This window comes from Dendrobates tinctorius, unplaced genomic scaffold, assembly GCF_039654945.1.
Source record: "Dendrobates tinctorius isolate UK_male_01 unplaced genomic scaffold, ASM3965494v1 ptg000237l, whole genome shotgun sequence".
Classification (NCBI taxonomy): Eukaryota; Metazoa; Chordata; class Amphibia; order Anura; family Dendrobatidae; genus Dendrobates; species Dendrobates tinctorius.
In genome coordinates this window covers 162,905-190,638 of record NW_027361904.1, presented here as the reverse complement: position 1 = coordinate 190,638, position 27,734 = coordinate 162,905, and the positions used below count along the sequence as shown (strand labels likewise).

Here is a 27,734-nt window from a genome sequence, read left to right as displayed (position 1 = left end):
ATAGGCTTGGTCATGAAGGGGTTAAAGAGCAGGGGGCTAAAAGTAGTAAAATACAAGTTATCACCGTTCTGCACTGTAACACCCCGATCAGAAGCTGCATTTAGTTAAGTGTCTTGTGCCAGTGTCTCGTGGGGCAGCAGGCGTATTTACACGAGATCCTATCTTTATGGCCTGACTATATACGCCGGCAGTATTGCTGATAAGACTCCACCATTTCGATCAGGCCTGTATAGAGGGTGCTCTTTTTTCTTTTTTTTTTTTTTTGAGCGGGTTGGTCTGTAAGACAAATGGTTTCTGTCTGCATTAATGGCAGAGTTGACTGCAGACTTGTCATTTTAGACCGGATAACCCCTCCTAAGAGCTCAGAAAGTTGCAAACTCTGCAGTCAGAACCAATTCACTGACCGATTTTCAGTTAGCTCACTCTGCAGGCAGACAGTTGTACAACACATAGGCTGTAGAAAATGTAGATTTATTTATTTTTGCTAAAAAATGTCTCTCCAAATATTTCTGCTGAATCTGTAAACTTTCTTCCATGTCTCTGCTGGTGAGATCGGCAGGTTGTCAGTGTAACCGAGGACATTACTCCCTGTAGCTGATTCTCACATTTCTTAACAGATCGGATTGAGCAAAGTGAAATACCTCGTACTGGACGAAGCCGATCGTATGCTGGATATGGGCTTCTTACCCGATATGAAGAATTTGCTGGCAAGTCCAGGAATGCCGAGTAAAGAAGAAAGGCAAACGCTGATGTTCAGCGCCACATTCCCCACAGAAATACAGGAGTAAGAACAGCCATGGGCCCCGTCAGAGCGAGGAGCAACTTCTGTCCAACAGTCGGGCGTTTAATTATAATCCTGATCTTTTTTTTTTTTAGCCTTGCCAAAGATATTTTAAAGCCTGATTACTTGTTTGTGGCGGTCGGCGAAGTTGGCGGTGCCTGCAGTGACGTCGAGCAGCAAATCATTCAAGTGGACGAGTATGGAAAGCGGGATAAACTGCTGGAGATCCTGCAAAGCATTGGTAGGCATTACTTCGAAAATATGCGGCTCAGACGGGGGCACATAATGCATTTTTTTCCTTTTGATACTCCATATTTGCATTATTGCAATGAACGCTGCTGGGAACGGCCCGATTGTCGCTGCCTCTGATTTTCCTGCTTGTTTCATCTTGCAACATTCAAGACTGTGGTGAATAAGGAACGAGCGATGGTGTAATGTTTCCTGTCCTACACTGCTCTTGTACGGTAGCAGACAGGATTGTGTGTTTATAGTTTGTTGTTTTTTGTGTGTGTGTGTATGTATGTATATGTGTATATGTATGTATGTAGAGAAGTGGTGAGTTCTCCTTCAATGGAAGTCTTCAAACAGAGGCTGGACAGACATCTGACTGGGATGATTTAGCGAATCCTGCTTTGAGCAGGGGACCAAAATCTCCCTTATCCTCTAGTCACTTTGGTCACAGCTGTGCCATCGAGCCTGTCACATAGCGCTCAGATATCAGTGGGCCTCACACAATCCAAAAGTGTCCAGTGTCCAAAAGTGTGTGCAGAGATTCAAAATCTCCCTTATCCTCTAGTCACTTTGGTCACAGCTGTGCCATCGAGCCTGTCACATAGCGCTCAGATATCAGTGGGCCTCACACAATCCAAAAGTGTCCAGTGTCCAAAAGTGTGTGCAGAGATTCAAAATCTCCCTTATCCTCTAGTCACTTTGGTCACAGCTGTGCCATCGAGCCTGTCACATAGCGCTCAGATATCAGTGGGCCTCACACAATCCAAAAGTGTCCAGTGTCCAAAAGTGTGTGCAGAGATTCAAAATCTCCCTTATACTCTAGTCACTTTGGTCACAGCTGTGCCATCGAGCCTGTCACATAGCGCTATGATATTCAGTGGGCCTCACACAATCCAAAAGTGTCCAGTGTCCAAAAGTGTGTGCAGAGATTCAAAATCTCCCTTATCCTCTAGTCACTTTTGTCACAGCTGTGCCATCGAGCCTGTCACATAGCGCTCAGATATTCATTGGGCCTCACACAATCCAAAAGTGTCCAGTGTCCAAAAGTGTGTGCAGAGATTCAAAATCTCCCTTATCTAGTCACTTTGGTCACAGCTGTGCCATCGAGCCTGTCACATAGCGCTCAGATATCAGTGGGCCTCACACAATCCAAAAGTGTCCAGTGTCCACAAGTGTCTGCAGAAATTCAAAATCTCCCCTGTCCTATAGACACCTTGTACCTTGTTTTACATTACTATATAGTTTGTTGGATTTTGTCTACATTTCTACCAAAAATGAGGAAGGCTGGTGGAATTGGGCGGGGGTTGGCAGCTGGTAATGATGGTGTTGGTGGTGGATCTGATGGTAGTGGCAAGAGCAAAATAGGACCGAATGCAGGAGGTGCTGACCCTGCGTCATCGTCTGGCTACATAAGGCCTCGAACGCTTAGTTTTCTAGGAGTTGGCAAACCGCTTTTAAAGCCAGAGCATCAGGAAAAAGTTTTGTGTTACATTGCTGACTCAGCCTCCAGCTCTATCGCCTCCTCTTCTTCAGTTGTAAAAAGTAAAAGCACTGAGTCGTCATTGGAGGCTCATGTTCATGAACCACACCTTTCCTTGTGTCCTTCACCCCAACCAAGATTGAAGGATGACGCAGGCCATACTACTGATTACTCCATGGAGCTGTTTTCGCATACCATGCCTGGATTATCAAGTGAAATGGTGAATTACCCAGGCCAAGATGAATCTGACATGGAGTGCACTGATGCACAGCCGCTGATGGATGATTCTGCTGGTACATTCACTCAGAGCACTACATTGTCCTCGCAGTGTACAGAGCCAGATTCTGACCCTGATGAGACTCAGGTGCCCCTTCCCGCACACTATACCACCATACACGGTGACACAGAGGAAGGTGCACATGACATAGAAGAGGAGGTGATGGATGACCCAGTTGTTGACCCAGATTGGCATCGGGGGAAGAGGGTGCTGCTTCCAATAGCTCAGATGAGGAGCATCCACAGCAGACATCGACATCGCAACAGCTGTTATCTGGCAGGCCCGGAGCACTCCAAAGACCGGTTCCAAACATCAAAAGAGTTGCTGGACAGCTTGTCCAGAGGGTCAAAAGATCACAGCGTGCTAGGCCGCAAAATGTCTGCCAAAGTAGGAAGAGTGCAGTGTGGCACTTTTTTGAACAAAATCCTCATGATCAGGCCAAGGTTATCTGTAAAAAGTGCGCAAAGACCTTTAGCCGAGGGAAAAATCTGAAAAATTTGAATACCAGTTGCATGCTTAGACATTTAACCAGCATGCACTTGCAAGCCTGGACACAACACCAAACCTCAAGTGCCACATGTGCAACTGATCACAATGAAGGTAGTCAGCAATGCTACATTGTTTCCCCCACTTTAAGCCCACCGGTTAGCACAGCAGCAAATGTTGAGGTGTCGTTGCAAGACCACAGCAGTCAGGGAATCCCACTGTTATATCAACGAAAGACTGATTCTAGGCCATCAGAAATAACACCAACTCCATCACCATCATCAACCCTCTCTCAGTCCGCCCTGTCCACCGCTACTTCCACCATATGCAGCTCTCAAGTCCAGCTCACCCTCCCAGACACTGAGTAGGTCAAGAAAGTACTCAGTCTCTCATCCGCGTACACTGGGTTTGAACGCCCACATTGCCAAACTAATCTCGTTTGAGATGATGCCCTTTCGGTTGGTGGAAAGCACAGCTTTCCGCGAACTCATGGCCTATGCAGTACCACGCTATGACCTACCCAGTCGCCACTTCTCTCGCAAAGCCATCCCAGCCCTCCACCATCATGTGAAAGACCGCATTGTCCATGCACTCAAGCAGTCAGTGAGCGGAAAGGTGCACCTCACAACTGATGCATGGTCCAGTCGGCATGGCCAGGGCCGTTACGTGTCCATCACTGCGCACTGGGTTAATGTGGTGGATGCAGGGTCCACGGGACAGCGGTGGTGGGACAGTGCTGCCTAGCCCACGGTATAGGAAACAGTTGGCTGTAGGCGTTCGACCCTCCTCCTCCTTCAGAAGCGAAAGCTCGTCCACAGAGCGCAGTCGTACGAGCACTCCATCTGAAGCTGCCACTGTTGCACACGATGTGTCCCCCTATCGAGCAGCTAGTGGAAAGCGTCAGCAGGCTGTGTTGCAGATGATGTGTTTGGGCGACAGACACACCGCCGAGGTGCTGGCCGAGTACTTTCAGCGACAAACTGAGTCATGGCTGGGCAGTGTACATCTTGAGGCAGGCAAGGTAGTTAGTGATAACGGCCGTAATTTTGTGGCAGCCATAGCCCTTTCAAAACTCAGCCACATACCTTGCTTGGCTCACACCTTGAACCTGGTGGTGCAGTGCTTCCTCAAAAATTATCCGGAGTTAACAGCCCTGCTCCAGAAGGTGCGAAGACTGTGCGCGCACATCCGCCGGTCGCCTGTACACTCCGTTCGTATGCAGAAGCTGCAGCGATTGCTCCACCTTCCCAACCACCGCCTCATTATCGACATTGCAACAAGGTGGAACTCCACCCTGCACATGGTGGAGCGGCTGTGCGAGCAGAGGCAGGCCATAATGCATTTGTGGGAGGATACACGGCCAGGCACTTTGAGAGCAGACATGGAGTTGACAGGTGTGCAGTGGTCGAAGCTGAAAGACCTTTGTAAAGTCCTTCAGTGTTTTGAGGAATGCACACGGCTGGTAAGCGCAGACGACGCCATCCTAAGCATGAGCATCCCACTTATGCGTCTGCTCATGCAAACTTTGACGCACCTTAAGGAGCAGGCGTCTGCAGCCAATGTTGATGAGGAGGAAGAGGAGGGAATCCTTGATGACATTCAGCCATTGTCTGCTCAGGGACCTCTCCTGGACGAGGTGGAGGAAGAAGAGGAGGAGGAGGATGATGATGAGGATGATTGCTTAGGGGAGGAGGATGCATCTCGTGGGGCAAGTGAAAATGTTGGCGTGGCAAGGTCTGGTACAGGGTTTGCGTGACTGGAGGGATGTGGATTTGCCAGAAAGTGCTCCTCCACCCAGCACTCGCAGTGCATCATTGACACCGGGAACATTGGCCCACATGTCAGATTATGCCTTGCGGATCCTAAAAAGGGACCCCCGCATTGCCAAAATGATGAACGATGACGACTACTGGTTGGCCAGCATCCTGGATCCACGCTATAAAGGCAAATTACAAAACATCATGCCACAGGAGAACCTTGACCTAATATTGGCTAATAAACAAGCAACTCTGGTAAATCGGTTGCTTGAGGCATTCCCAGCACACAGCAGCGGTGATGGTTCTCACACGAGCCGTACGGGCCGGGGGCAGCTTGGCAGAGGTGTTCATGGTGCACACAGCAGAAGTGGCGTTGGAGACAGGGGTTTCATGACAATGTTGTGGACTGATTTTTCAAATACCGCTCACACAACTGGTAATACTGCATCGATGGAAAGTGACAGGAGACAGCAGTTGTCAACTATGGTTACAAACTACTTTTCCTCCCATATCGATGTTCTCCCTCACAGGTCATTCCCCTTTTACTATTGGGCCGCTAAACTGGACACCTGGCCTGAATTGGCCCAATATGCCTTACAGGAGGTCGCTTGCCCAGCTGCAAGTGTGCTATCGGAAAGAGTCTTCAGTGCAGCTGGATCAATCCTGACAGAAAAAAGGACCCGTCTGTCAACCCAAAATGTGGATGATCTAACCTTCATTAAAATGAACCACGCATGGGTTTCCAAGGATTCTGTCCCACCTTCCCCTGATGACACATAGGGTGACAGAAAAATGGCTTGCTTTGGTCCACCTCTTCCTGGTACTTCACCTATTTCGCCTTTTGCATCAGCTGAATGTCCAACATCAACATATGCCACTTTCTAAAACTCCCTAACTGTGCTGCCTCCCCCCCCCCATGGCCGGGGTCACCACCTAGCGCACGACACCGTTCGAGTGCCGTTGCCCTGGACAGGTGGGTAGGCCGACTCTTGGGCGCGGGCACTGGCACAGGGTCCCTCATAGTGCAATCAAGTGTCTCTGACGGTGGTGGTGCACACCCGCCGTCAGACACACCCCTGAACTATGAGGGGCCCAGTGCCAGTACCGACGCCCACGAGTGGGGGCCCACTCGTGGGCGTCGGTACTGGCACTGGGCCCCTCATACTGGCACTGGGCCCCTTGCTTGGGCAGGGCCCCAGCATTTGCAATCTTTACCTCTCCCTGCTCCTCCGCTGTGTAATCTGGGCCGTCAAATCCATACTGTGCCTGACACCGTCTGAGCCTGCCTCCTGATGTATAGACATATTTTGAATGTGTACGCTATCCATACATGTTATCCGGGGAAACGGTACCCTTTCTAACCTTTGTGCAATCACGTGCAATCCATACTGGGCCTAACACCGTCTGAGCCTGCCTCCTGAGACATATATTTTGAATGTGTACGCTATCCATACATGTTATCTGGGGATACGGTACCCTTTCTAACCTTTGTGCAATCACGTGCAATCCATACTGGGCCTAACACCGTCTGAGCCTGCCTCCTGAGACATATATTTTGAATGTGTACACTATCCATACATGTTATCTGGGGATACGGTACCCTTTCTAATTTTTGTGCAATCCATACTGGGCCTAACACCGTCTGAGCCTGCCTCCTGAGACATATATTTTGAATGTGTACGCTATCCATACATGTTATCTGGGGATACGGTACCCTTTCTAACCTTTGTGCAATCACGTGCAATCCATACTGGGCCTAACACCGTCTGAGCCTGCCTCCTGAGACATATATTTTGAATGTGTACACTATCCATACATGTTATCTGGGGATACGGTACCCTTTCTAATTTTTGTGCAATCCATACTGGGCCTAACACCGTCTGAGCCTGCCTCCTGAGACATATATTTTGAATGTGTACGCTATCCATACATGTTATCTGGGGATACGGTACCCTTTCTAACCTTTGTGCAATCACGTGCAATCCATACTGGGCCTAACACCGTCTGAGCCTGCCTCCTGAGACATATATTTTGAATGTGTACGCTATCCATACATGTTATCTGGGGATACGGTACCCTTTCTAACCTTTGTGCAATCACGTGCAATCCATACTGGGCCTGCCTCCTGAGACATATATTTTGAATGTGTACGCTATCCATACATGTTATCTGGGGATACGGTACCCTTTCTAACCTTTGTGCAATCACGTGCAATCCATACTGGGCCTGACACCGTCTGAGCCTGCCTCCTGAGACATATATTTTGAATGTGTACGCTATCCATACATGTTATCCGGGGATACGGTACCCTTTCTAACCTTTGTGCAATCACGTGCAATCCATACTGGGCCTAACACCGTCTGAGCCTGCCTCCTGAGACATATATTTTGAATGTGTACGCTATCCATACATGTTATCTGGGGATACGGTACCCTTTCTAACCTTTGTGCAATCACGTGCAATCCATACTGGGCCTAACACCGTCTGAGCCTGCCTCCTGAGACATATATTTTGAATGTGAAACTGGGTCTGAGCAGAAAAAGTAAATTAATGTGCATGCAAAATGTAATTGCATATGAACACATGACCTTTACACAGAGAAAACCAAAAACAAAACAAATATCCTGGAATAAAGTAAAAAAGTATATTGCAAAAATTGCATGAAGGTAGTAATAATAGTAATAAGGGTATTTAGTTAACATAATTTTGATCAAAATAATGTAGAAGCCATCCCGCCACGTCACGGCAACCCTTGTGGGACAGTCCTAACTCTTGTATTTAAAACCTTTCCACTTGTCAAGTGACGTAAATGTGAACAAGGACAGAGGGACTGAACCACCAGTAATAGTATAGGCCAGACAGGATGGATTTTCCAACTCAGAAACAGGGCGGTCACACCCTTATATGCACAGAATGCACAATGAAACAAATGAGAAACTGGGTCTGAGCAGAAAAAGTAAATTAATGTGCATGCAAAATGTAATTGCATATGAACACATGACCTTTACACAGAGAAAACCAAAAGCAAAACACAAAACAAATATCCCGGAATAAAAAAGTAAAAAAATATATTGCAAAAATTGCATGAAGGTAGTAATAATAGTAATAAGGGTATTTAGTTAACATAATTTTGATCAAAATAATGTAGAAGCCATCCCGCCACGTCACGGCAACCCTTGTGGGACAGTCCTAACTCTTGTATTTAAAACCTTTCCACTTGTCAAGTGACGTAAATGTGAACAAGGACAGAGGGACTGAACCACCAGTAATAGTATAGGCCAGACAGGATGGATTTTCCAACTCAGAAACAGGGCGGTCACACCCTTATATGCACAGAATGCACAATGAAACAAATGAGAAACTGGGTCTGAGCAGAAAAAGTAAATTAATGTGCATGCAAAATGTAATTGCATATGAACACATGACCTTTACACAGAGAAAACCAAAAGCAAAACACAAAACAAATATCCTGGAATAAAAAAGTAAAAAAATATATTGCAAAAATTGCATGAAGGTAGTAATAATAGTAATAAGGGTATTTAGTTAGCATAATTTTGATCAAAATAATGTAGAAGCCATCCCGCCACGTCACGGCAACCCTTGTGGGACAGTCCTAACTCTTGTATTTAAAACCTTTCCACTTGTCAAGTGACGTAAATGTGAACAAGGACAGAGGGACTGAACCACCAGTAATAGTATAGGCCAGACAGGATGGATTTTCCAACTCAGAAACAGGGCGGTCACACCCTTATATGCACAGAATGCACAATGAAACAAATGAGAAACTGGGTCTGAGCAGAAAAAGTAAATTAATGTGCATGCAAAATGTAATTGCATATGAACACATGACCTTTACACAGAGAAAACCAAAAGCAAAACACAAAACAAATATCCTGGAATAAAAAAGTAAAAAAAATATATTGCAAAAATTGCATGAAGGTAGTAATAATAGTAATAAGGGTATTTAGTTAGCATAATTTTGATCAAAATAATGTAGAAGCCATCCCGCCACGTCACGGCAACCCTTGTGGGACAGTCCTAACTCTTGTATTTAAAACCTTTCCACTTGTCAAGTGACGTAAATGTGAACAAGGACAGAGGGACTGAACCACCAGTAATAGTATAGGCCAGACAGGATGGATTTTCCAACTCAGAAACAGGGCGGTCACACCCTTATATGCACAGAATGCACAATGAAACAAATGAGGATATTTGTTTTGTGTTTTGCTTTTGGTTTTCTCTGTGTAAAGGTCATGTGTTCATATGCAATTACATTTTGCATGCACATTAATTTACTTTTTCTGCTCAGACCCAGTTTCTCATTTGTTTCATTGTGCATTCTGTGCATATAAGGGTGTGACCGCCCTGTTTCTGAGTTGGAAAATCCATCCTGTCTGGCCTATACTATTACTGGTGGTTCAGTCCCTCTGTCCTTGTTCACATTTACGTCACTTGACAAGTGGAAAGGTTTTAAATACAAGAGTTAGGACTGTCCCACAAGGGTTGCCGTTACGTGGCGGGATGGCTTCTACATTATTTTGATCAAAATTATGTTAACTAAATACCCTTATTACTATTATTACTACCTTCATGCAATTTTTGCAATATATTTTTTTACTTTTTTATTCCAGGATATTTGTTTTGTGTTTTGCTTTTGGTTTTCTATATATTTTGAATGTGTACGCTATCCATACATGTTATCTGGGGATACGGTACCCTTTCTAACCTTTGTGCAATCACGTGCAATCCATACTGGGCCTAACACCGTCTGAGCCTGCCTCCTGAGACATATATTTTGAATGTGTACGCTATCCATACATGTTATCTGGGGATACGGTACCCTTTCTAACCTTTGTGCAATCACGTGCAATCCATACTGGGCCTGACACCGTCTGAGCCTGCCTCCTGAGACATATATTTTGAATGTGTACGCTATCCATACATGTTATCTGGGGATACGGTACCCTTTCTAACCTTTGTGCAATCACGTGCAATCCATACTGGGCTTAACACCGTCTGAGCCTGCCTCCTGAGACATATATTTTGAGTGTGTACGCTATCCATACATGTTATCTGGGGATACGGTACCCTTTCTAACCTTTGTGCAATCACGTGCAATCCATACTGGGCCTCACACCGTCTGAGCCTGCCTCCTGAGACATATATTTTGAATGTGTACGCTATCCATACATGTTATCCGGGGATACGGTACCCTTTCTAACCTTTGTGCAATCACGTGTAATCCATACTGGGCGTGAGAACGGCTGGCGAGCTGTTAAGCAAGCTACAGCACCTGTGGTTTGCACACGTAAGTTTTTCATTTTTTCAGGAATGACGGTTAGGCCTAATTCCGGAACTGCGGTTGACCTGCACTTACTGGGAAATCATTGTTCGCGGGTAATAATTGTAATCAGTGATCCCCATCACTAACGTTGTTCAGCGGGTTATCTGCACCTGTAAGCGACAAACGCTGGCCTTTTCAGTGTAGCGCGCATGCAGCCACGGACATGTAAGGGCATGACAGACCAGTTATTGGCCAATCTCATGTGCCAGAGCCTCACGTGTCCCTCTAGTAAGCCTGACTCGGACCGCGGGGCATGACGGAGTCTCGTTCGTTAACGGAATTAAGCTTGCAATGTGTGCATCTGTTCTGTAGCTGGCATGGTTGAGGTTTCCCAGGTGGAGTCGAATTTAACCGTAGGCTCCACTCCTGGTGGTGCCCTTTTGGACATTCCTTTAAGGTTCAGCTTTGCAACCATACTGCCCACGTAAAACAAACACTTTGCCTTCATGAATGCTGTTTGGAGGGTCATGACTCGTGGGAATAACGCCGCCCAATCAGTTAACCTGCTAGAGAGATCCTTCGTTGCTCCCAAGCATGACATCACACTCCCTAGGAGGAAGGTAATGCCACTGTGGCGACCGTACTCCTGGGGGCGACACAAGTGCACTGATGCCCAGCCACTGCTCGATGAATCTGCTGGTACATTGACCCAGACCACTACATTCCCCTCGCACGCTACACGGCCTGAATCTGACCCTGATGAAACTCAGGTTACCCTTCCCATATACAGTTCCATCTTACACGGTGACAAAGAGGAAGCTGCAGATGAAAGTGCAGGTTCGGCCCACCCGCCATCAGACACACCACCGTACTATCAGGGGCCCTGTGCCAGTGTCGTCGCCAACGAGTGGGCCCTCCCTGCTTGCTCAGGATCACAGCACTTGCAAGGTTGAAATACTGTGCAGTGAGATGGAAGATGGGGACGACGAGGAGTCCAGACTAGTACAGGGATTCCCTAGCGAGGAGACTTATTTGATTGTTTTCAATGTTGGGACAGCAATTTTTGGGGAGCACTATACTCTGGAGAATGATAGATGGGGCCCACCATACACTGGAACATTCCAAAGGTGGACATCAGACACTGGAGCAGCATTTACAGGGCCCATTATACACTAGAGCATTAGAAATGGGGCCCATTATGTTTGGAGCATTATTTGGGCCCATAAGACAGTGGAGCTTCATCCATGGGGACCAACATATACTGTAGCATTATGTGGAGCTCATCATATACTGTTTCAAACATTATATGGGACCAATGATTCTGTATGGAGAAATAGATGGGCCTCGTCATGAGATGTAAAAAGTGAGGTATTTTTCATTGTACTATACCGCTATTTCTCTGCCGTATCGGAGCATGATGAGTTGTGGTATGTGTTAAAGGGGCGCTCTTTCGCCCAGGGCACATGAAAACCTGGAGCCAGCCCTCCCCCCCCACAGTCTGTAGCCAAATAACCCCCATTTTTCAGTGCGTAACTTGTATTATGAAGTTAATTAAGGTTGACAAGCTTAAGTAAGAAGAATTGATGCTTTTGGCATTCAAATGGGCACTGTAGGTGTGTTTCCTGTCCTCCTCTCACTGCCGACTTTTATTCCCCATTGACTTACATTGGGTTTCGTGTTTTGGGACGACCCCGACTTTTCCCTATAATCGGACGATCTTGCTCGACCCGACTTTTGGAAAAGTCGGGTTTCACGAAACAAAACGCGACCCTAAAAAACCAAAAGTCGCTCAACTCTAGTAGTGACCATGGTGTCCATTTTGAAGTCGGCCGTTTATTTTTTTCAGTGGGAAGAGGGTCATGTGACACATCAAACTTATTGAGAATTTCACAAGAAAAACAATGGTGTGCTTGGTTTTAACGTGAGTTATTTACAAGTTTATGACCAATTATAAAATGTGTTCAAAGTGCTGCCCATTGTGTTGGATTGTCAATGCAACCCTCTTCTCCCACTCTTGACACTGATAGTAACACCACAGAAGAAATGCTAGCACAGGCTTCCAGTATCCATTTCAGATGCTGCACATCTCGTATCTTCACAGCATAGACAATTGCCTTCAGATGACCCCAAAGATAAGTCTAAGGGGGTCAGATCTGAATACCTTGGTGGCCATTCAACTGGCCCATAACGACCAATCCACTTTCCTGGTAACTGTTCATGAAGGAATGCTCGGACCTGACACCCATAATTGATGGTATGGTGTGGTGTGTGGGGTACAAAGCTAGTGGGACCATTCTTCATCAATGGAAACCTCAATGCCACTGGATATCTGAAATTGCTACATGAAGTGTTGCCTTCTTTATGCACTGAAGATGGCACGTTCCCTGAGTTTTTTGAGCAAGATGGTGCACCACCACATTATGGGTGTCCGGTCCGAGCATTCCTACAAGGAATCTGATCCCCTTAGACTAGCATTTCTTCTGCAGTGTTGCGATCAGTGTGTCAAGAGTGGGGAAAAAAGGGTTGCATTGACAATCCAACACAATGGGTAGCACTTTGAACACATTTTATAAGTGGTCATAGACTTGTAAATAACTCACGTTAAAATCAAGCACACCATTGTTTTTCTTGTGAAATTCTCAATAAGTTTGATGTCACATGACCCTCTTCCCATTGGAAAATATAAAAGTTGGATCCAAGCCTTCAAATTGGCCACCATGGTCCCCACCAATCTTGAAAAGTTTGCCCCTCTCCCAAATACTAATGTGACAAACAAAAAGTTGATATCACCAACCCATCCCATTTTATTTAGGTGTATTCATATAAATGGCCCACCCTGTGTGTATGTGTGTGATATATATATTCCAAAAGAACGAAGGCAGCACTTCAATAGAAAAAATAAGTGTGATTTATTGGCCCATGTGCGATGTTACAGTCCAAGATGTGGACCTTTCTCAAGCTTGGACCGAAACGTCGCACATGGGCCAATAAATCACACTTTTTTTTCTATTCGTTCTTTTGGACTATAGCATGAGGTTTGGTACATACCTGGAAGGATTTTTTGCACCCTTTGTTGTCTTTTGGTGCTGCTTTCTGTTTTCTTTTTAGAATAGATATATATATATATATATATATATTATTTTAGTAACTCCGCAATTATTTCTAGGTCACGAGCGCACAATGGTCTTCGTGAAAACCAAAAAGAAGGCGGATTTCATCGCTTCTTTTTTAGTTCAAGAAAATATAAAGTCAACTAGCATTCATGGGTAAGAGCGTGGTCAACATGTTTTCCTGAAAAAAGTGCAAAAATTGTTTTTTTTTTAATGGTTTCCTGATTTTCTTTTAAGAAAGTTCCAAGCACCAAAGTTTAAAATTACAAATGTTTAAGCAAAAGAGTTGTGAAATGAAATCACTCCAGTACACTAAAACCTACAGATATGACTCCAGATTTCCAGACCATATAAGGCCAGCTTCACATTTGCTTTTGGCAGAGGGCTGAGTAGTTCCTCCGTGAAGATCCGCCCATTGCCGCACCTCCTCCGGTCAGCTCCGCCTACGTCAGCATGCTTCCTGCGTACCTATGTTTAACATTAGTTACACAGGTCGTGCAGATGCGTCCGTATGCGCCCTTTTGACGATGCGGCGACCCACGTTGAACGCATCGTGTTGCAATTTGTTGTAGGTGCGGCAGTGGGCGGGGCTTCACACAGGAACTACGCAGTCCTCCGCAGCTCTGCTGAATGCTAGTGAGAAACTAGCCTAAGATATTGGTCTCTGAATCTTTTTTTTTTTTTTTTTTTTTTTTTTTTTAGGGACCGACTACAACCAGAGAGGGAGAAAGCTCTGACAGATTTCCGCTCTGGCGAGTGCCCGGTGATCGTAGCCACTTCTGTTGCTGCCAGAGGATTAGACATTGAGAATGTTCTTCATGTGATAAACTTTGACATTCCGAGTGACATAGACGAATATGTTCACCGAATTGGACGCACCGGTCGTTGCGGCAACACTGGAAAAGCAATTTCCTTTTTTAATATTAGAGGTGAAGATGAAAAACTCGTTTGTCGAGGACTAGTAAAAGTCTTAACCGATGTAAGTGAAGCATGGATTGTGACATTTTTATAAGGTATATTTGTGTTAGTAAGATGTCAGGAGTTGCTGACTTCTAGGAGTAGATAGTTCTACTATGCAGGCAGGAGGGTTTTTCCCCTGTAACAAAGGCTCCAGTTACAGGGGATATATCACACACACACAATAATTTATTACACTGTTCAAAAAAGTAAAGGGAACACTTAAACAACAGAATATAACAAGTAAATCAAACTTCTCTGAAATCAAACTGTCCACTTAGGAAACAACACAGATTTTTTAACTCGAATAGATTTTTATTAAGAAGAACATCACAGTATTCATACAACAGTGGTACAAGCATTTTTTATTTTCCTATAAACCACCCCCCCCATAACAATGCAAATTCACCTCACCCCTTCCCCCTTTAGACAGCTCGTATTATCCCTTTAACACCACCTGTACATGTGTATAGAATTGCATTATACACCATCATCTGTTATAGCAGTGTAGACAAACAACCCGCATATACCAACCCCCGAGACTGTTCATTCACCTATCCACTCATCCCAATTCCATCCAAGGTGTCCACAGTTTGTCATACATCACCAGTTTTCCCCTTTTATTGTAGACCCCTTCTCCAGCTTTAAGGACATGCTTCACATAGGCAAGGTATTCTCCCCTTGAAGGTGGATCTTCCTTTATCCAATTCCTCACCATTACCTTTCGAGCCATATATAGTAATCTAGCATTTGCCACCTTCAGATTGTTTTCGACTTTTAACTCCTCCACGTATCCCAGCAAGCAAACCACTGGCTCTCTTGGAGGAAACACTGATTGACAATCAATTTAACATGCTGTTGTGCAAATGGAATAGACAACAGATGGAAATAATCAGCAATTATCAAGACACCCTCAATAATGGAGTGGGTCTGCAGGTGGGGACCAGAGACCACATCTCAGTACCAATGCTTTCTGGCTGATGTTTTGGTCACTTTTGAATGTTGGTTGTGCTTTCACGCCCGTGGTAGCATGAGACGGACTCTACAACCCACACAAGTGGCTCAGGTAGTGCAGCTCATCCTGGATGGCACATCAATGCGAGCTATGGTAAGAATGTTTGCTGTGTCTGTCAGCGTAGTGTTAAGAGGCTGCAGGCGCTATCAGGGGACAGGCCAGTACACCAGGAGACGTGGAGTGCGCTGTAGGAGGGCAACAACCCAGCAGTAGGACCGCTACCTCAGACTTTGTGCAAGGAGGAGCACTGCCAGAGCCCTGCAAAATGACCTCCAGCAAGCCACAAATGTGCATGTGTCTGCTGGTTTGTCTGTTAGAAACTGACTCCATGAGGATGGTCTGAGGGATCGACGTCCACAGATGGGGGTTGTGCTCACAGCTCAACACTGTGCAGGACGCTTGGCATTTGCCACAGAACACCAAGATTGGCAAATTCGCAACTGGCGCCCTGTGCTCTTCACAGATGAAAGCAGGTTCACACTGAGCACATGTGACAGTCTGGAGACTCTGTGGTTTGGCAGTGGGTCAGTAATGGTGTGGGGTGGCATTTCTTTGGAGGACTCTTTACTTTGTTCTCAACGCATGCCACTATGCAATGAAAAAAGATTTGCAGCTGCAATATTTCATTCAGTGATATCTACAATGTGGTATGTCAGTGTTCCCTTTATTTTTTTTTGAGCAGTGTGTGTATATATATATATATATATATATAAATATATATTTTGAGCACTATCAAAAATATCTTTTTACAATCCTTGCCTCTTGTAGGCTGAACAGGAGGTCCCTCTTTGGCTGGAGGAAGTTGCATTCGGTGCCCATGGTATGTCAAGCTACAGTCAGACTTCAAGAAATTTTGCTTCAGTAGATAACCGGAAGGTGAGTTTTATACGGCACAACAAGTCTGTCAGTGTGTGTATAGCCAAGGAAAAGTGAAGTAGCATATGGCTGCTAGTCATAAAGCCCCAATTTATTGGAGCTGTTTAAAGCTAAAACTTACTGCTCACAGCATTTAGTTTTGATAACCACCAATGTGAATACTCTCTAGGATATCTTCCCTTTTTCTTGCTTCAAACGTTTTTTTAAATTGTGGTTAAAAACTGCAATATGACCACAAAGTGTGAATGAGTTTTTAATGCTTTAACCCCTTCACCCCCAAGGGTGGTTTGCACGTTCATGACCGGGCCAATTTTTACAATTCTGACCACTGTACCTTTATGAGGTCATAACTCTGGAACTCTTCTATGGATCCCGGTGATTCTGACATTGTTTTCTCGTGACATATTGTACTTCATGTTAGTGGTAAAATTTCATTCAAATAACTTGCGTTTATTTGTGATAAAAATAGAAATTTGGCAAAAATTTTGAAAATTTCGCAATTTTCCAACTTTGAATTTTTATGCCCTTAAATCACAGAGATACGGCACACAAAAAAACTTGATAACTAACATTTCCCACATGTTTACTTTACATCAGCACAATTTTGGAACCAAAATTTTTTTTTGTTAGGAAGTTAAGGGTTAAAAGTTGACCAGCGATTTCTCATTTTTACAACGCCATTTTATTTTTAGGACCACATCACATTTGAAGCCACTTTGAGGGATCTATATGATAGAAAATACCCAAAAGTGACACCATTCTAAAAACTGCACCCCTTAAGGTGCTCAAAACCACATTCAAGAAGTTTATTAACCCTTTAGGTGCGTCACAGGAATTTTTTTGAATATTTAAAAAAAATGAACATCTAACTTTTTTTCACAAAAAAAATACTTCAGGTTCAATTTTTTTTTATTTTACCAAGGGTAACAGGAGAAATTGGACTGCAAAAGTTATTGTGCAATTTGTCCTGAGTACGCTGATACCTGATTTGTGGGGGGGAACGACTGTTTCGGCGCATGGCAGAGCTCAGAATGGAAGGAGCGCCGTTTGACTTTTTCAATGCAAAATTGGCTGGAATTCAGATCGGACGCCATGTCACGTTTGGAGAGTCCCTGATGTACCTAAACAGTGGAAACCCCCTACAAGTGATCCCATTTTGGAAACTAGACCCCCCAAGGAACTTATCTAGATATGTGGTGAGAACTTTGAACCCACAAGGGCTTTACAGAAGTTTATAACGTACAGCGGTACAATTAAAAAATCATATTTTTTCCACAAAAATGATCTTTTCACCCCAATTTTTATTTTCCCAAGGGTAACAGCACCCTAAAAGTTATTGTGCAATTTGTCCTGAGTATGCTGATACCCCACATGTGGGGGTAAACCACTATTTGGGCGCATGGCAGAGCTCGGAAGGGAAGCAGCGCCATTTGACGTTTTTGGCTGGAATTGAGATCGGACACCATGTCGTGATTGGAAAACCCCTGATGTACCTAAACAGTGGAAACCCCCCACAAATGACACCATTTTGGAAACTAGACCCCCCAAGGAACTTATCTAGATGTGTGGTGAGCACTTTGAACCCCCCAGTGCTTAGCAGAAGTTTATAACGCCCGGGCGTGAAAATAAAAAATTCGTATTTTTTCCACAAACATGATCTTTTAGTCACCTTTTTTCTTTATTTTCCCAAGGGTAACAGGAGAAATTGGACCCCAAAAGTTGTTGTCCAATTTGTCCTGAGTAAGCTGACACCCCATATGTGGGAGAAAACTACTGTATGGACACACGTCAGGGCTCGGAAGGGAAGTAGTGACTTTTGGAATGCAGACATTGATGGAATGGTCTGCGGGTGTCATGTTGCCTTTGGAGAGCTCCTAATGTACCTAAACAGTGGAAACCCCCCACAAATGACCCCATTTTGAAAACTAGACCCCCTAAGGAACTTATCTAGATGTGAGGTGAACACTTTGAACCCCCCAAGGGCTTCACAGAAGTTTATAATGCCAGGGCATGAAAATAAAAAAAATCGTATTTTTTCCACAAACGTGATCAATTAGTCCCCAATTTTTTTATTTTCCCAAGGGTAACAGGAGAAATTGAACCCCAAAAGTTGTTGTCCAATTTGTCCTGAGTATGCTGACACCCCATGTGTGGGAGAAAACTACTGTATGGACACACGTCAGGGCTCGGAAGGGAAGTAGTGACGTTTTGGAATGCAGACTTTGATCGAATGGTCTGCGGGTGTCATGTTGCCTTTGGAGAGCCCCTAATGTACCTAAACAGTGGAAACACCCACAAATGACCCCATTTTGGAAACGAGAACCCCTAAGGAACTTATCTAGATGTGTGGTGAGCACTTTGAACCCCCAAGTGCTTCACAGAAGTTTATAACGCTTGGACGTGAAAATAAAAAAATCATTTTTTTCCACAAAAATGATATTTTTGCCCCCAATTTTTTATTTTCCTAAGGGTAACAGGAGAAATTGGACCCCAAAAATTGTTTTGCAATTTGTCCTGAGTAGGCTGATACCCTACATGTGGGGGTAAAACACTGGGCGCATGGCAGAGCTTGGAAGGGAAGGAGCACCATATGACTTTTTCAACTCAGAATTGGCTGGAATTGAGATCAGACGCAATGTTGCATTTGGAGAGCCCCTGATGTGCCCAAACAGTGGAAACCCCCAATTCTAACTCCACCCCGAACCCCAACACACCCTAATCTCAGCCCCAACCCTAACCCAAGCCCTAGCCCTAATGGAAAAATGGAAATAAATACATTTTTTTTAATTTTATTATTTTTCCCTAACTAAGGGAGTGATAACGGGGGGTTTGATTTACTATTTATGGCGGTTTTTATTTTTGGCAGCTGTCGCACGCTAAAAGACGCTTTTTATTGTAAAAAATAGTTTTTGCATCACCATATATTGAGAGCTATAATTTTTCCGTATTTTGCCCCACCGAGTCATGTGAGGTCTTATTTTTTGCGGGACGAGTTGACGTTTTTATTGGTACCATTTTCGGGCACGTGACATTTTTTGATCGCTTTTTATTCCGATTTTTGGGACGCAGAATGAACAAAAACCAGCGTTTCATAATTTTCTTTTGGGGGGGTGCGTTTACACCGTTACGCGTGCGGTAAAATTGATGATGCGGTTTCATTCTTCGGGTCAGTACAGTTACAGCGATACCTCATTTAGGTCGTTTTTACTCTGTCGCCTAATTGGGGGACACAGAACCTTGGGTGTTATGCTGCTGTCCACTAGGAGGCGACACTATGCATAATCTGAAAAAGATTAACTTTGGCTCCTCCTCTGCAGTATACACCCCTGGACGGCGTCGGCCTTCTCCAGTTTTTTGCTTAGTGTAGCAAGGAGGCACACCTTTTTTCTTCCGTTTTTTTCCTTTTTTTCACGGAAATACAGATGAAGAAAAGTGGGTCTCCAGCGAGACTCCCGGCATGGCTCCCTCCTCGGTCCCCTATTAGGGGTACCCGGTTGAGGTCGAGGTGGTTTTTTCCCCATGTCGCTCCCTCCCCAGTCCCTCGGGTCCTGGTTCGAGGTCGAGACCCCCCTCCTTCCCCAACCCCTTTTAAGGGGTCTGGGTTGAGGTTGAGGCGAGGATGAAGACCCCCTGACGGTGACAGACGCACCCTCCCTAATCCCCCGCAGGGGGTATTAGGTTGAGACGCCTCAGGTAGGGTCGGAGATCAGGCAGCATTCCGCAGCTTCCAGGGACCCCAGGCCGGCTGAGGGATCCTGTGGGGGCCGGGGGAGGGTGCGGACTGGATGGCACAGCAGAAACAGGGCTTTTGCTGCGTCCCTGTCTCTGCAGCAGCAGCGGCTCCATAGCCCTTCAGGGGCCCCCCATACAAAAACCGCTACCCCTGCTACCCCCACCGCTATCCAGTCTACCGTTCTGGGGGGGTCTGGTACAAATCCGCCCCCCCCGGACTACCGCGCCGCTCTGGAGCCCTCCTGGGCATCAGGCTTCAAATTTAGACCGCGGCTCCGGCCTAGCTGAAGCCGCCGCCTTTTCCCCGCCCCCCGGATGACCCAAATGACACACTGGAGTGTCATAGAAGGGGCGGATTGAGGCAGAAAGGGGGCGTTTTTACACAGCCCAGCGCACCCTTTTCAGCTCTCCGCCCCCTCCTCCCTCTCCTCAGAGCCCCGGTGGCCATTTTTTCTGGATGAGATCCAGGAGAGAAGCATCACAGCGGTCTCCGGGGGGCACAGAACTGGGATCTGTCGGCGCTGGACCTAGGGGCACACCGGTGGGGTAAGCTCACAGCTGGGTTCTCATTACTCAGCTGTGAATCTATACTTCCTATAAGGCTTTCTGTGGGTTCCCTCTGCGTAGCCACCCCTGTACGATCCCTTATAGCCAGCCTCTGTGCACTATGCCGAGCTCAAGGAAGAGAACCAGGCAGGAATGTTTCTATGCATTCTGCACAGCCTGCAAAGCCACGCTCCCTAGTGGCAGCACGTATCCGCACTGCCGGGACTGCATCCAGAACTCTGGGTCAGAACCCCAGGGAGTCCCTACTGACGCTTCAGTGTCACAGGCCACGCCGGAATGGGCAACTCAGATGTCTCAGTCTATGTCACAGTCCATAGACAACCTAACTGCTACATTGCTGCAAGCTCTGCAGAGTCGGGCCCCGGCTATGGACTGTACACAGCAAACGGACAGCTTGTCTCAGGAACATGCTGCTTCCGACTCTCACAGACGTAAGCGGACTCACAGGTCTCGATCACCTGAGTCGCACTATAGCACAAGGTCGTCCCCCTCTAGGGAGAGACAGCGTCATTCCAGGTCTCCTGGGCAGTCCCCTGCCACAGACAGACAGTGCAATTTACCACAGGGATCCCCCACCACAGAAGACCCCCGCCCCAGGTCGCCCTCCAGGGATCACCCTAGCGAGGCACAGGATTCGGAGGGCATCTGTGACTCCGACTCAGATAATGAAACGGTCAGGTCCGTGGTACCTTCTCCCCCTAGCAATACAGCGCTAGTTGAGGACATAATTTCTTCTATTCATCGGGTGCTAAAAATTCCAGAGTCGCCCCCAGAAGTCCCAAAACATAGGATTTGCTTCGAAAGTGTTCAAAAACCACCTAAGGTCTTCCCTAATCACGATGAGTTTGAGAAAATACTTACCAAACAGTTTGCGCAGCCGGACAAAAAATTCGCTAATCGCAAATATCTGGAAGCGAAGTACCCCTTCCCACAGGAAGACACCAAACAATGGGCAGATCCACCTGAAGTGGACCCTCCGGTTTCTAGGCTAGCAGCGCAGACTTTACTCTCTCTGCCGGATAGCTCAACCCTCAGGGACGCAGCAGACCGGCAAGTAGAACGCATGGCTCGTTCTATTTTCGAAGCGGCAGGCGCCTCTCTGGGCCCTGCGTTTGCTTCAGTTTGGGCAGCCAAGGCCATCCTAGCTTGGGCCAAAAGACTACAGGAGGGTCTTCAGGCTTCAAATCCTGAACTCTCGGACCAAGCGGTCCAGATGGCAGTGGTAGCAGACTACATGATTCATGCAGCCCTGGATTCCGCCAGAGGTGTAGCGGGAATAGCATCAAACGCCATCACGATCCGACGCATCCTCTGGCTGCGAGAATGGAAAGCGGATGCGGCCTCAAAGAAGTCCCTCACGCGACTTGCGTATTCTACTGGTAGACTTTTCGGCGAAAAGTTGGACACCATGATAACCAATGCCACCAGGGGTAAGAGTACCTCTCTCCCTCAACTAAAACCGAAACGCACGTTTAAACGAAGAAACCAGACGCGATTCCGATCCTTTCGGAATTCCTCGGGCTGGTCCGTTTCCCAGTGCAAAACCGCAACCGTTCTCCACGCAGAGACAACCCACGGACGCAGCAGCGACCGGACAGGGCTTGGCAGTCGAAAGCAGGCCAAGCGAAACCCAAGGGAGGAGAACCTCAGAACTTCACTTCATCATGACTCGAGACCTCCGGAAGACACCCCACCAGTAGGCGGCCGACTTTTACTCTTTCAGCAAGTCTGGCTGCCTATTACAGAAGACAGGTGGGTCAGGGAAATAGTGTCTTCCGGATACAAGATAGAGTTCACTTCCGTTCCACCGAACCTGTTCTTCCTTTCTGTTCCTCCAACACCACCAGAAAAGGCTCGTGTTTTCCACCAAGCGGTTTCCTCTCTCCTTCAATCAGGAGTTGTGGTGCCGGTTCCCGCGAACGAGAGATTCCGAGGATTCTACTCAAATTTGTTCGTAGTCCCCAAGAAAGGAGGCGGCGTCCGACCCATACTGGACCTAAAACAGCTCAACAATTACGTACGGGTCCGTCATTTCCGCATGGAGTCCCTCCGGTCCATCATTGCATCCATGGAGCAGGGAGAATACCTCGCCTCCATAGACATACAGGATGCGTATCTCCACATACCAATTGCTCCCGCCCACCAAAGGTTTCTCAGGTTCGCGGTCAACCAAAACCACTACCAGTTTGTCGCCCTTCCATTCGGACTCGCCAAGGCTCCAAGAACGTTCACCAAAGTCATGGCGGCCACCATGGACGTCCTGCACTCAAGAGGCATTCTAGTCGTCCCGTACCTGGACGACCTCCTCGTCAAGTCTCCCACTTTCAAAGACTGCGAGGTCAGTGTCTCAATCACTCTAGACACTCTGAGTCGCCTGGGATGGCTAGTCAACCTACAGAAATCGTCGACCATCCCAACTCGGACTCTAACATTCCTGGGAATGGTATTCGACACCACCAGGGGCCTGGTGCTCCTTCCCAAGGACAAGACACTGGCCATCCGTCTGGGAGTTCGCACACTCCTTCGCAGTCCTCCTCGATCTCTCCGGTTTGCCATGAGAATCCTCGGCAGGATGGCAGCAGCAATAGAGGCAGTGCCATTTGCCCAGTTTCACCTCAGGGTCCTTCAACTAGCCATACTCAGATCTTGGGACAGGAACCCCTTCTCCCTCGACAGGGAGTTCAGGTTGACGTCATCAACCAGGAGGTCCCTGCATTGGTGGCTCAAACCAACCTCGCTTACACGAGGGAAGCCATTCCTCTCAGGACAATGGAAGATCCTGACTACCGATGCAAGCCTGACAGGCTGGGGGGCGGTGCACCTACATCACAGGGCAAGTGGTCACCGAGGGAAGTGACATTGCCCATCAATGTTCTGGAAATCAGGGCCATTCTCTTGGCACTGAGAGCCTTTCATCACTTGCTTGCAGCCTCGCACATAAGGATACAGTCGGACAATGCCACGGCTGTGGCATACGTGAATCACCAAGGCGGGACCCGCAGCGCCCAGGCGATGAGAGAAGTGGCTCATATCCTCCGCTGGGCGGAAGACACAAGGTCGGTACTTTCCGCGGTACACATTCCGGGTGTAGAAAACTGGGAAGCCGACTTCCTGAGCAGGCAAGGAATGGACTCGGGGGAGTGGTCTCTCCATCCCGAGATTTTTTACCAGAACTGTCAACGCTGGGGAACCCCGGATGTGGACCTAATGGCATCCCATCTCAATACCAAGGTTCCCAATTTCATGGCCAGGACACACGACCCGCGGTCGCTCGGAGCGGTTGCCCTGGTCCAGGACTGGTCCCAGTTCCGACTCCTGTACATTTTTCAACCCCTCCCCCTAATCGCCAGGGTCGTGAGGAAGATCAAGCAAGAGGGAGTTCCGACCATCCTCATCGCGCCAGACTGGCCCAGACGTACTTGGTACGCCGACATCGTCCAACTTACGGCAGACGCCCCTGGCGTCTACCCGACCGCCACGACCTTCTGTCTCAAGGTCCGTTCTTCCACCAGAATTCAGGGGCCCTCAATTTGACGGCATGGCCCTTGAAACCTGGATTCTAACCCAGGCAGGTTTTTCACCGGCAGTCATTGCAACTATGATCAGGGCAAGGAAGCCTGCCTCCGCCAAGCTCTATTATCGTACCTGGAGAGCCTTCTTTTCTTGGTGCGAATCTCATGGACAAGTCCCACTCCCTTATTCCCTCCCACGGTACTAGGTTTTCTTCAATCGGGCCTAGATGCCAAGCTATCCTTAAGTTCGCTTAAGAGTCAGGTGTCGGCGCTTTCAGTCCTTTTTCAAAAGCGCATTGCTATTAAACTGCAAGTAAGGACTTTCATCCAGGGAGTTTCCCGATTGGTTCCTCCCTACAAACGTCCGATGGATACGTGGGACCTCAATCTGGTCCTGACAGCATTGCAAGCTCCACCCTTCGAACCTCTTAGAGGAGTTCCACTCTCCATTCTGTCTCAGAAAGTGGTTTTTCTAGTGGCTATCACCTCGTTACGCAGAGTGTCGGAATTGTCAGCACTTTCCTGCAGACGACCTTTCCTAGCCTTTCACCAGGACAAGGTGGTTCTCCGCACGGTACCATCCTTCCTTCCGAAGGTTGTGTCCAACTTTCACCTTAACGAAGAGATTTCACTGCCTTCCCTTTGCCCGGTTCCGGTCCATAGAGTGGAGAAGGCTCTGCATACGCTTGACCTAGTCAGAGCATTGCGGATTTACGTGTCCAGGACTGCACCTTTCCGGAAATCCGATTCCCTCTTCATTCTTACGGAAGGTAGTCGCAAGGGGTTGCCGGCTTCCAAGGCTACCCTTGCCAGGTGGATCAAGTCCACCATACATGAGGCCTACCGACTTAACAGTTCCCCTCTTCCGGCCGGTATCACGGCACACTCTAAACGGGCAGTAGGGGCCTCCTGGGCCATTCGGCATCAGGCTTCGGCACAACAAGTGTGCAAGGCGGCCACTTGGACTAGCCTACACACGTTTACGAAACACTACAGTGTTCATACCCAGTCCTCAGCGGATGCGAGCCTGGGTAGACTGGTTCTGCAGGCGGCAGTACCCCAAGTCTAGGGGACTGTCAGCACAATATTCGTCCACTGCTTCCCACCCAGGGACTGCTTTGGGACGTCCCAAGGTTCTGTGTCCCCCAATTAGGCGACAGAGTAAAGGAGATTTTTGTGTACTCACCGTAAAATCTCTTTCTCTTAGCCTTTAATTGGGGGCACAGCTCCCACCCTGTTGCCCTTACGGGCCTTTGTTTCCTGTTGAGTTCTCATATTGTTCTTGAGCTCGTACATAGTAGCCTTCTTACAGGCATGGTTATGTTATTTGGTTACGTTCCTCCTTATGCTTTGGCACAAAACTGGAGAAGGCTGACGCCGTCCAGGGGTGTATACTGCAGAGGAGGAGCCAAAGTTAATCTTTTTCAGATTATGCATAGTGTCGCCTCCTAGTGGACAGCAGCATAACACCCAAGGTTCTGTGTCCCCCAATTAAAGGCTAAGAGAAAGAGATTTTACGGTGAGTACACAAAAATCTCCTTTTTATGTTTTGTCGGTTTTATGCAATGAAAACTATTTTATATAAAAAAATTATTTTTGCATCGCTTTATTCTGCGAGCTATAACTTTTTTATTTTTTCGCTGATGCTGTGTGGCGGCTCGTTTTTTGCGGGACAAGATGACGTTTTCAGCGGTACCATGGATATTTATATGCGTCTTTTTGATCGCGCGTTATTACACTTTTTGTTTGGCGGTATGATAATAAATCATTTTTTGCTTCGTTCTTTATTTTTATTTTTTAAGGGGATCGCTAAAGGGGTTAACTAATGGGACAGTTTTATAGGGCTGGTCGTTACGGACGCGGCGATACCTAATATGTGTACTTTTATTGTTTTGGTTTTTTTTATTTTAAAAGAATTTATTGGGGAATTTTTTTTTTTTTTTTTACCAATTTATTTGGTGTTTTTTTTTAAATTATTTTTACACTTTTTTTTATTTTTTTTTTACTTTATTACATAGTCCCAGGTGGGACATCACTGTCCTGTGACAGGTCGCTGATCTGTCACATCACAGATCACTGTGACAGGTCAGCAATCTGTCACAGGCATTGAAGAAGACTTCCTCTTGCCTGCGCTTTGGAGGAAAGGAGCCCCCCGCAGCAGCGCTGCACATTGCGCTGCCGTGGGGGGCTCAGGGAAGCACGGAGGGAGCCCCCTCCCTGCCGATGCTTCCCTTTAACTCCCGGTACACCGCGATCATGTTTGATCACGGTGTGCAAGGGGTTAACGTGTCGGGGGCGGTCCGTGACCGCCCCTGACATAGTGCCGGGTGTCAGCTGTGATAATCAGCTGACACCCGGCCGCGATCAGCGGCGCTCACCACGTGGGCGCCGCTGATCGCGGTAGACGTACTATCCCGTCCATGGGCATAGGGGCCCGGGTCCCATGGACGGGATAGTACGTCGGATGTCAGGAAGGGGTTAAAAAAAAACGTAGCCCTGACCTCTGTCTGCCGTGACGGTCAAGGTTTTTCTCTGTTACGATAAATGAATGACTGTACGTGGTTTCACTAATCAAACGCTCATTTTTTGCAGCAATCTACCCCTTTACTGATTAGTAATGTGCAGTTTTTGTCTCTTCTACAGAGAGGCGGCTATCAACAGGACGGTTATAGCAATTCTGGATTTTCACAACCTGCGGCGGAGGAAGAGGAAAATTGGGGCTAGTAGGGGAGCAAATGTTCAAGCCCATGGAAGAGTCGTTAAGATTTGTTTTTTTTTTATTGGACAATATGTTGTATGTTTGTAAAAAGGAAAAAAAAAAACATTTTGGGACTGTTACCAGACTAAAGTGTTATTTATATAATTTCCCTGTTTTGGAAAATACCACATTTTTGTTTATAGCCAGTAGCTGGTTGCTCAAAAAAATTTGAGCACAAAATTAAAGTTTCTTTTGTCATTTGTACAGTTTAATTGTGTGGATTTGTGCATTTTTTTATGGCTCCATTATGACTTTTTCTCTATCGCTTCATTGGGGGACACAGGAACCATGGGTGTATGCTGCTGCCACTAGGAGGCTGACACTATGCAGAGAAAAAGTTAGCTCCTCCTCCGCAGTGTACACCCTACCGACAGGAAGTAGGATGTTCTTTTTAGCTTAGTGTCAGTAGGAGGTGGACACGGGTCTTTCACTAGACCCTTACCACCTCAATGTGCGTCGTTTCTTTTCAGGTTTTCCGGAGGGATACAGTGTGAATGGTCACTACTGTACTCCCACACAGAGACTGAGTATGGCGTGTACTGCCACCCCGTATCCTCGTATGTCTGGACGGCAGGACCCCATACCCTAGCACAGAAGCGTGCTTAGGTGTTCCAGACCCGGTCCTGGCCCACCGTCTCCCACCTACTCGCCCACCAGAGCCTGTTAGTTGGATGAGACGTGACGTCCGGCAACCGTCAGGACAACTTCAATAAGAAGATAAGTAAAGAAGAGGAGACCCCTTGTCAGGTGTAGACGGTCACTGGTAATGTAGGCCCCGGCTTATATTGGGGCCTAGTCCTCCCTTTCCCCTGGCCGCTCTCCTGCTGCACTTGTGGGGAGCTCACTTCCCGGCTGAGGCCAGCAGATCATGCACCCTCCTTTCGCCGTGCGCTTCAGGCTTTCCTCAGTGC

At 46.9% G+C, this 27,734-nt stretch overlaps 1 protein-coding gene across 3 annotated transcripts in view; it reads left to right on the top strand.

Annotated features, from left to right (window-relative positions):
- The window catches only part of DDX4 (DEAD-box helicase 4), a 140,405-nt gene extending 113,370 nt beyond the window's left edge, over window positions 1–27,035 (top strand). For all 3 annotated transcript variants that reach the window (XM_073556650.1, XM_073556649.1, XM_073556648.1), the window contains 6 exons: window positions 618–784; window positions 877–1,022; window positions 13,463–13,562; window positions 14,109–14,385; window positions 16,147–16,254; window positions 26,709–27,035. In XM_073556650.1, the coding sequence (XP_073412751.1) occupies window positions 618–784; window positions 877–1,022; window positions 13,463–13,562; window positions 14,109–14,385; window positions 16,147–16,254; window positions 26,709–26,789 (879 nt within the window). In that variant the 3' untranslated portion in view covers window positions 26,790–27,035. The remainder of the gene's footprint in view (window positions 1–617; window positions 785–876; window positions 1,023–13,462; window positions 13,563–14,108; window positions 14,386–16,146; window positions 16,255–26,708) is intronic.
- Window positions 27,036–27,734: the final 699 nt, after the last annotated feature.